Source organism: Cataglyphis hispanica, chromosome 9 (assembly GCF_021464435.1).
Source record: "Cataglyphis hispanica isolate Lineage 1 chromosome 9, ULB_Chis1_1.0, whole genome shotgun sequence".
Classification (NCBI taxonomy): domain Eukaryota; kingdom Metazoa; phylum Arthropoda; class Insecta; order Hymenoptera; family Formicidae; genus Cataglyphis; species Cataglyphis hispanica.
In genome coordinates, this window is record NC_065962.1 from 6826435 (window position 1) to 6836962 (window position 10528).

Below are 10528 nucleotides of genomic sequence, written 5' to 3' on the forward strand. Positions count from 1 at the left end.
GCCTGTGTAATTTTTCAAATCTTAGAAAAATAAGTAATATTTTCTGTATATCTTAGATTTTTATTAATTATTTAAAAATTATTAATTGTGTAATGTTTTTATTATAACAATTTTATTTTTTTACAAACAAACGTGTTTTAATTGTACGGAAAAGTTTTATAATACATTGCTCATAACAAAAGCGTTATTTTATATCATATAATTTTATTTTTTATTCTTCACTTTAATATGCCGTATAATTAATATTTGTTACAGTGATAAAAATTATTATGCAAAAGCAAATGTCTTATCGAAGGAATTATTCTTCTGACACAAATCAATTACAGATTTTATAATACTACTATATGTGTTCAATCTCAGACAGCATGTGAGATATGTATGCCATAATTTTATACTTATATTAAATGTATTGTGGATTATATAATACACATTTTGTAGATACATAATATATATTGATAACATCACTATATCTTTTTTCTTTGTGATATATATTCTTAAAACATTTTCAAAATTTATGTGTTTTTTATATATGTAGAATTTTACAATCTTATCTCTTTTTAAAAAGTGTATTTTTATTAAATTTTAATTATAAATGAAGCGAGATCTAAACTAAGAAAAAAAAGGAAAATTTATTATTAAAATCATATTTATATAAATAATAATATGCACATGATATTATTAACAATGTAATTATTAATTTTTCCCATTTATTTTAGCTTATCTCCAACTGTAGAAGGTAAAGAGTTAATTCCTATATATAATTTATTATATTTAATTTATAATTTATTATTATTCAGATATTTTATGTTTATAATAGTTTTCATGCACCTATATATATATATGTAGTATGAAATTCTTGCCAGCTGACTTTGACATTTTTATGTAGTTTTATAATGTATAAAAAGAAATGCAGTCTCTAATAAAAACAAGATGATACGTAATATATATATATAGATAGGCGACGATACAAATATTAAAAATACACTGTATAAACAAAAATAATGCAGTTCTTTTAATATATTTGTCATGCTTTTATTGTATCAATCAAAGTAGACTTTAATACGATCTTTCAAGCATTTTGCATGCCACGTGTAATGAATATATATATATATATATATATATATATATATATATATATATATATATATATACATATATACGCGCTATAAGATATTTTTTCTTTCCCGCGTAATTATCTTTTCTCTGTTATCATCAGAGATTTCTTCGGTTACCAACCATACCTGATTTGGCTTACTATTTCTTTCTGCCCCAACTGTATTAAATGAGCGTTAGTCGTAATCATAACAATATAAGCTTTGTTTTCAAGCTTGCTATTCAGAGAGAAGGAATTAAAACAATAGGATTGTTTATAAAAACGTGAAAATTAATATGAACAAGTATCGAAAATAAAAAAACTAAATATATATATATATGTGTGTGTTGAATAACCTTTTTTTTTAAATTAAAAGCACTTCTCAAAAAAAAAAGTTATCATTCGATGCTGTAAAAACTTTCTCAAATTTGAAATTCTCCAAATTATGGAAAATTAATTACTACATTTAATCTATAGTTGATGCTTTCACATTTAATTATCTATATTTAATACATTTTAACGTGTCGAGCGGTTTTTATTTTGTCACATGCGTATACATATTTTGCTAATACAAAGAGCGAATTTTTTTATGTTTGATTTAAAAGTCAAGATGAAGAAATATGAAAGTTTCAAAATGAAAAAATACGAGATTTTAAAGCACATTGGAGAGGGATCTTTTGGACAGGTGTATAAAGCTAAAAAGCGTTCAGATGGCGAAATCGTAGCTTTCAAAATGATAAGAAAGGTATGTCACTTGTATATATGAATCAAGAGAGATATAAATAACTTGTTTCATGAGTAATATACCAGTATATTTACTCCACAGTGTGGTAGATCATTTAAAGAACTTAAGAGTTTACGTCAAGAGTGTGAGATTCAACGTCATTTGCATCATCCAAATATAGTGCAAATGATAGACTCGTTTGAAACAGAGAATGAGGTATGTCAGATCGGAATTAAGCTTATAAATAAAACATTTCTAGATATTTTGTGGAATGTCTGATCTAGATCGTGGTTGTAACAGAATATGCAGATAAGGAACTCTATGACATATTGGATAAGGAAGGCAGATTATCTGAGGAAAGGACACAAGTAATAGCGTGTGACTTGGTATCTGCTCTTTATTATCTGCATTCAAATCGTGTGATGCATAGGTTTGTATCTTGTAGACAAAAATGGCATATAATATATTGAATGATATAACATATTATGTTAATATTATTAGAGATCTGAAGCCTCAAAATGTTCTATTAGAGGCAAATGGTGTAGCTAAGCTATGTGATTTTGGATTTGCTCGTAGCATGAGTACTGGTACACATGTACTTACTTCTATCAAAGGGACACCTTTATATATGGCACCAGAACTTATAGAGGAATGTCCCTATGATCACAATGCTGATTTATGGTAAAAATATACACAACTATTGAATACAATTTATTTATATTTTAATTATATAATAAATGCATTGTATAATTTCTAGGTCTCTAGGCTGTATAGTTTATGAATTGGTTGTGGGTTCTCCTCCTTTTCAAACCAATTCAATACTGCACTTAGTTAAACTGATCAGGTTTGAAGCAATAAAGTGGCCAGATTTTATTTCTCTAAATTGCAAAAGTTTTTTACAAGTAAGGATTTTTATATTAGGTGATGTATATATTAATATATAATGTAACTTATCGTAATTTTAATTTTAGGGTTTACTTCAAAAAGATCCTTCTCAGCGATTAACTTGGCCTGCTCTTCTCGAACATCCATTTGTCAAAGATCGAATTATAATAGTAAGTGGCACTGCACCTACTCCATTCACAACTCCATTGTCTGCAAGTCAAACGATAGCAAAGCAGCAACAATTGCATAATCTGGCAATGCGTTCTGCAAATCAGTCTAAGTATTGTATTATTAATTTTTGATGTTTGAAAGGAATTATGTACATAGTAAGTACATATATATATATATATATATTTTTTTTATTTAATCACACTTTTAGAGTTGTTGAGAAAGCAATTCAAAAAATGCAAGAGCAAGAAAGAAAACATCACGAACATCATCAACGAACATGTTTCTCACAACCAGGTTATCCTTTTACTTACTGTCAGCATGGGATAACTCACTGTCAAGCATTACGTCGTAGCGAACCAAGTGGCACTGACTCCAGTGCTAGCATTGATGTACTCTTAGGAAATCTTAGTCTTAGGGCATCTCTGAGAAGCGACCTATTAGCTGCAGATCACGCTATATGTCAAAGTGATTGTCCACACAGTACAAATGTACATCATAATTTCCCAATACTAGAGGATCACTCAAAACCTGTTCAAACGCAAACAGATGACAACCATTCGATACAACAGTTGAATAGAGAAATCCATCATACTAATGCCCAAGGTGATGGACTTTGTGTAGGACAACAAATCGAAATATCTTCACATGTGAAACAAATTGTAAATGGTGACGGCGATTGCAAACAGAGCTGCTTGAGCATTGATTATGAACAGGAATTTGGTGAGAGAAAATTTACTGAAAAGCATACAAGATTGCCAGATTGGGAGTTGAGGGCAATAGAGAGACCTATCGAAAACGAAGAGTGGGTTGCATTTTTACAAAGATCGATGGAAGAAGTTATGGAGGGCGAAATTGATTCGTTGTTGCAACAAAATTGCGTTTCGGTGTTTGTTTCCCCTTTGAGAAATCCGGCAGCCGGTTGTCGAGTCGTCGAATATGTAGCTTGTTTATTATCTCTGCCATTTACCGTATCAATCAGCAAGGAAAATTTGAAGAAGATTGAACGAGTTTATTTAGATGTAAGAGTGGTACCGAATCTCGTTTATGCTATAAAGCTGTTAATGTCAGAACGTTCCGACAGCGAATCAAACACAGCAGATTTAGCCAACGCGGGAACGAGATCGGCGTCTTCTTTATCCGCGGATGAGCTTGAAGCTCTTGAATGTGCGATGCTCGTTCTTTGTAGATTGGTTTACATCGAAGATCAATTTCTCATGCAGTTTTGCGATGCTATTTACATTGTGAATGGAATGTCACTTTTACAGCAATTGCTAGCTTTGGAAAAAAGGAAGGCAAGAGTTGTTGCAGATCTCGTTGCGATTTTAAATAATGTTCTACGTTCTCAACCTGAAAATGCTGAGCTTGTGGAACAAGTTGTACTACGTACAAAACCTTCTGGTGAGCCAATTGTAGATTATTTTTTCTATAATATATTATAATTTTATAACATATATATATATATATATTAAGTTGTATTTTTAATGAAGGAGTTTTGGTAGAGCAGCTCAACAAACTTCTCAATCATCGACAAGCTGTTTTACGAGCGAGAACATGTACTATGATCAGATTGTTGGGTAGATTTTGCTGTCGAGCATTACAACAAGTCTGGGATAGATCCTTAAGAAATCTCGTTGAAAGTTTAACCGAGGATGAGGATGAACAAGTACGAAATGTAAGTAAATTACTAATGCAGTATATTCTTTATTAATTTGAATTTTATATAACAAATATTATTCTAGGCTGCAGAGGATGCAGTAAATGAATTGAAACAACTAACATATTATAATCAAAAGAATCCTGCCAATTAAATGCCTTGCAATCAAATAGAAAGATCGTTTTTAAGGATCATTTAACATTATTGTCCGCGATATATAAGCCTTATAATTCAAGATAAAATATGTATTTTATTTATAGACAGATTTGTAGTTTTATACTACAGAAATAAAATATATTTGTGATATTTTTTCATAAATCCACTACATGATAAATATATGTTGTAACTTAAAAGTGCGGAAATCTACTTGCATAATTTGCTTTTTATCGATATTTTAATATTATATATTCTAGAGAATTTGATTTTTGAAACATATGAATTTAATCAAATATCCACTCTGTAAGAATCTCTTCAGAAGAATCATTTTCTTCTGGTTTGCGATCGCCACATTGTTCCTTATACATTGCTTGTACCTTGGCAACATCCTTTTCACTGAGTCCATCTCGCTGACCAAGTTTTACCTTTTTTTTCTGCGAAATGGCATAAATATTGATAGCAAACCAAAATCAATAGAAATATAGCAAATGTGCCACACAGTTACCTTGGGCGTAATAGTAGGTTCTCCATTTTTGGAGAATGCATGGGAACTATAGTGCATGACACTCTTGTAATCATAACTTATGCCATAATCAGTGACAGTACGATTGTCATATTTATTGAAATTATGCTCTTTACCTGCAAGAATTTATTAAAATTTGGCTCATGGTATTACGCGAGACTTTCCACCTTAAGAATATTATGGAATATAATATTATTTTGATTTTGATATATGAATAACTGAATAAATAGCATATTATGCATTAAAAAATCTTAGTCTTTAAAAGGCTAAGTGTGTGAAAGCTGTGAAAGATTATTACAGAGAAAAATAAGTGTACAGAAGATAAGATACATTAAAAATGAAATTATTGGTAAATACCCAATTTGATGTTCTCCCAATGTATGGCGACCCATTCGTCTCGGTCCGCGGCGCTCTGCTGATGGTAAAAGCCTAAGGCATGCATGAGCTCGTGCACAACAACACCGTGATGAACGCATCCCGGATTTTGTAGATTCAACACCTGTCCATGACCGTGACGACCTACCAGGGACCAGCATCCCGACTTTTTCGCTTGTATCGTCACATAATTCTCGTCAGTATCCTTGTAAGGACGAAAACGCAAACAGGTTCTCTCATGATACTCCTGCATAGCTCCTTTGATTAGTTCGATTTGATCTCGATCTATGAGTTTATGAATCTTATATATAAAATTGAATTTTCAAATACATATATGTATATAATTAATATAATATGAATCATTGCTATGATTGATTTTGACAACGCTTGACTTCAATCTGAGCTTAAGCGAATCTCAGCGAAATCAAAACATAATGACTATAGCATATCTGTAATTTAGTAAAAATACTTAATATATTGTTCTATTTATTATTATAATTATGTAAAAAAATATACAAAATTACCAAAATCATCTTCCTGTATAAAGAAAGGCACAATACCGCCGGGCCATCGCGCTGTAGCATCTAAGAGGCCATTTTTCCACGATGGACTATCTGGATGAATCATTATATCACCCTCGTGTAAACCACTCAGTTCCCAAACATTTTGTGGATCATCCGGACTCCAAGACTTTATGCCATTTGCTATGCGAAAAAAGATGAGTATATAAAAAAATTTTTATAAGCACTGTTCAACAATTACAACCGCTATATATATATATATATATATATATATATATATATATATAAATTTATTTTTATTTTAAATTTTATATTTATAAATTTATCGTGAAATTAGAAATTTAATTACCAATTTTTTCATGATTATAGTCATTGTTGAAAACTCCATCGAATCGCGGCTCAGGCGGTACAGGACGACCATGGGTTCCACGATGACTCTTAGCTGGCAATCCTGAACCGATACCAATCGCTATGAACGATAAAATTATTCGCATTAGGATCATTATTGTACCTTCGTCCTGAATGAGCGCACCAGATAAGTCTAACACTACAAGGTATTATTCCTTTCCTTATATATATATATCCCTTATCCTACTGTAGAATATACATTCACTAGCAGAACTTCTTAGATAGTAGATATGCAAATATATAGTTTTTATCTCGTGGATTTGTGCGAAATAAAGAATGTTTACTAAGTATTCTCTGAAATGTGATAGCTTTCATCGATCTTTAATACAATTTGCTTTGCACTAAATTAATGTTGCCTTCGGGAGTTAATTAATAATATCAATTATCATCGCTATGTTTCATTTATATTCTCTCATTTTGAAAACTATTTAGGTCGAAAATTATAATCGCGGACACAGCCTGAATATAAATCGCGGCTTATCTTTCCGTTGCGACCTAATAGCACTGAGAAAATAGGTTCCGGTGACAAGTTAGAGTAGAATTATCGCCGCATGTTATTGTGATGTATATAAAGACGATACATTTACATAAAGGAAGTTACACGAAATAAATACAAATTAAGTTTTGCGCTTTTATCTCAGGGTATATGATAAAATGTAAAATATTTCTTCTTTTGTAGAGGTAGTTTCTTAACTGCGAATTTTTTTTAATTAAATATATTTTGATTACAAATAAAAATATCTTAAATTAAAATTTATTTGCAATATAAAAAATTGCACTGGAAAGTATACAAAATACAATATATTCTATAAATTTATTTAAAAATTTACTATTATCTTTTATAATTTTTGATAGTTAAATCTCTTCTTTAGACATATAATTAAATTTTCTAATTTATCGTAAAAGATTTCAAACATATTAAGAAATTTGAAAGTACAATACAGATTCAAACAAAGAATAAAAGATATTTTTGACATTTCAGTTGCGTTTCGCATATCTTTTACATGTAAAACCTTTGCTTTTTTATCACACATTTATCATAAAATTTCCTGCCGAGCAGTTACACAAAAAATATGGCACGGCTCCTTTTTTTCATCTCTCACAGCGTATTATTTATCGCTGTTCTGAAAATGAGCAACACGGTAGATTCGATGAAGGAGCGCCAAGAAGAAGGCGCCTGATCGGATCTCCGGCATCCCGTCGCCCCGAGGCGACGACGATCCATGGATGTGGGTCAAAATGATTCGGTAGCCGGCCGCGTAATTCAGTACATCGGTTTATTATCTTCGAATCGTGCGTTTCGTGCCTTTCCCTCCGGACCTCCCCTCCGTCTCCGCCGCCGTCCGAGGTTCGTCCTCAGCCTCCGTCTTCACGTCGGGTCCCGGGCATATACGAGGCGAGAAAAAAAGGCGTGCAATTATAATCGCGCGAAATTAACGGTGGCGACTTCGCTCGCCGCATCAAATACGCGATGCACAAACAGTGTCAATAACGATCGCGATATATGCATTTTAATAATCATTTTATCGCAAATTTGAATAACAAAAATTAAAATGGTATAATGTGAAGGAAAAATTGAAAATAAGATACAGCTATTAATTAGATGATTATAAAAAATTAAATTTTTAAAACAATCTAGAGATAAATAAATTTTTTTATAAATAATTTTGGTGCAAATCAATAGCTAGTTCTAATCTGAAAAATTATTTGACGTGTAAAGGATCGACATATCAATTTTTCTTATCAATACATTTTTAAATTGAATAATTTTTGTAATAATTGTAGTATTATCATACATTTAATTTAAAAACGTCTATTTAATATTTATTTCTTAAAAATATTGAATATAATCTTCAAATTAGATAAATAAGATCCAGAGTGACAGACGGAGATCCGTTGGATACAAAAGTAAAAATGGAGGTATTTTATCATATATATATATATATATATATATATATATATATATATATATACGCTATATTTTTTATTTCTTATTTTGCCACTTAAAAATTTTTTATCATCCTATTATTATTTAATATAATCTGTACGCACATTGGCGGATTTGTCACGTTATGACGATTTTATTTATCTTATCTATTTTATTATATATAGTAAGGAAATGAAAATGAGACCAATATCGCTAAGTACTTGAAATTATCGAAATAATTAAAATTTCCTACTCGATCTCTTAAGTGGACGCCGTTTAGATCTCATCTTTTCCTTTCCGTGCGTTCTACGGGTTTGAGACCAAATTGTGAGCGACGTCGCGCGATTCGCGACCGTCGACACGTTCGGCTCGAACCGGTCTAGACGTTTGTTAGATAAAAGCTCCGTTTTTTAACATATGGATGTACAACGACGCCGGTATACGACAGAGTCGCGCCCGAAAATCTCGAAGGCAGGGAATCGAAGGCAAGGCCAACGACCGAGGCGTTCCAGATTCGGGTAGGAGCTCCTCGTAGCCTAAATTCTAACCGGACTTCTTGGAACCGCAAGCGAACAAGAATGATTCTTACACGTTCGTTACGGGGAACTCTCGCGTTTTATGAGTGTCTAACGATGGTTTATGGCTTTTCTTCTCGTTTTCTTTTCTACTTCTTTTCACAAATTGTATCATCTCGTCGCGATTCTGTCGGATGCTTGCCCGTGCTTTTATCTCGCTCATTTTCTCTCTCTCTCTCTCCTCTCTCTTTTTTCTTCTTTTTTTTCTTCTTCTTTTTCTAAACTTATTTTAATAAGACATTTTTTTGCGAGATATCTTCCACAAAAACCAGATTACAATCTTTGATGAGTCATTAATTCTTGATGGTGATAAAATTTATCGACAGTGGCCGATCGATGGCTTAACGGTTGTTAAAATACAGATGATTCTTATAAATTTTTTTTTTTTTAATTTTATACAGATCTATTTATCATCTTCTACATTATACTTTCTATTTTGTCTTACTATTGAGGATGACAAATATTAATTTACTGTGTGTGTAAATTAATAATATGTGACGCGTCTGCACTCAGAAATTAAATTGCTCTATAATATTTAAGAAAAGTATTTTATTTCCTTTCGATGATTGCATGTAATTCAATTGCAAGATACTTGCAAAAATATGAAACAAAGAGAATCGCGTGTCATGAGATGTCTGTGAACGTAAGAACACACAATTACATGTACATGATTATATAATAATATTCGTATACAATATAGTCAACTTTGCCAATTAATAAACTCCGTTAGAATTAGGACTCTACTGAAAACTGAGCTCTACTAAAAACTGGACTCTACTAAAAAATACTGCCACCTTGTCATTCAATCAAAGATAAAAAGAAAGATATTCAAATCTCGTTTTCTCATCGTGTTTTTTTTCTCATTAAAAATTCTCATTGGAAGAAGAAACTCGTCTTACGTGTTTTAGATTTTAACGTCTAAATATATTAATAAATCACGTCTATAGTTTCTGTTTATAAATATATACTAATTTGTTAATTATATGAAAGATTGAGAATTTTATCACAACTGCATCAGTATTATGGAGCAATTTGTTCTCTGTAGAATGCGAAGTCGAGCGAAGGAACATAATTCTACGAAAGCCAAAAGAGCAAAGATCGAGACATTCGCGCAAGTGCAAACGAACGTATCGCCTCGAGAGGAACGTCATCATCGTCTTATTGGACTCACGGTCGATTCGTCGAAGTCATTGTGTGCAGGGCGCGAATTCAGCGTGGTGCTGTGACACGTGACTTGTCTAACGAGCGATTAGGCCAGGCGAATACCGGCCATGGCGCAAGAAACGTGAGAGATTTCTAACGATTGCCGCATTAGCAGTTCCTTGCTCCCGGCGCGCGAATAGAGTCGAGGCGATAGTCGCTAACGATCGTTCTTCTAGCGCGAAGTCTTTTGCGAATGCACATGCTACTCCACGTGTAGCCACGTGGGTCAATGAACCGCGATCTCTTTCCCGTCGTGGGAGCACTTACAGCAGTGCTTTTACCCCGCTGTTTCTAATATTTGAAATGCAAATAC

The 10528-nt window shown here is 32.1% G+C and overlaps 2 protein-coding genes across 6 annotated transcripts; one reads left to right on the forward strand and one right to left on the reverse strand.

Moving 5' to 3' along the window:
• The first annotated feature begins 720 nt into the window (after positions 1-720).
• On the forward strand, positions 721-4829 carry LOC126851961 (serine/threonine-protein kinase fused). 5 transcript variants are annotated; one of them, XM_050596355.1, is made up of 10 exons: positions 721-736; positions 1704-1838; positions 1920-2033; positions 2102-2247; positions 2319-2498; positions 2575-2719; positions 2789-2982; positions 3082-4271; positions 4361-4545; positions 4613-4829. In XM_050596355.1, the coding sequence occupies exons 2-10, from the start codon at positions 1704-1706 to the stop codon at positions 4679-4681; spliced, it is 2358 nt and encodes a 785-aa protein (XP_050452312.1). In that variant the 5' UTR covers positions 721-736; the 3' UTR covers positions 4682-4829. The 5 variants fall into 5 exon arrangements, 4 of the variants coding, with proteins under 4 accessions (XP_050452312.1, XP_050452310.1, XP_050452311.1 ...); XM_050596354.1 differs by lacking the exon at positions 721-736 and adding an exon at positions 1301-1397 and having other exon boundaries at positions 1699-1838; XR_007687741.1 differs by lacking the exon at positions 721-736 and having other exon boundaries at positions 1289-1838; positions 4378-4545; positions 4613-4801.
• A 112-nt stretch (positions 4830-4941) lies between these two features.
• On the reverse strand, positions 4942-7075 carry LOC126852011 (zinc metalloproteinase nas-15-like). The gene is made up of 5 exons (XM_050596460.1): positions 6452-7075; positions 6106-6285; positions 5564-5866; positions 5189-5322; positions 4942-5117 (listed from the first exon to the last, which is right to left on the reverse strand). The coding sequence occupies exons 1-5, from the start codon at positions 6603-6605 to the stop codon at positions 4968-4970; spliced, it is 921 nt and encodes a 306-aa protein (XP_050452417.1). The 5' UTR covers positions 6606-7075; the 3' UTR covers positions 4942-4967.
• Positions 7076-10528: the final 3453 nt, after the last annotated feature.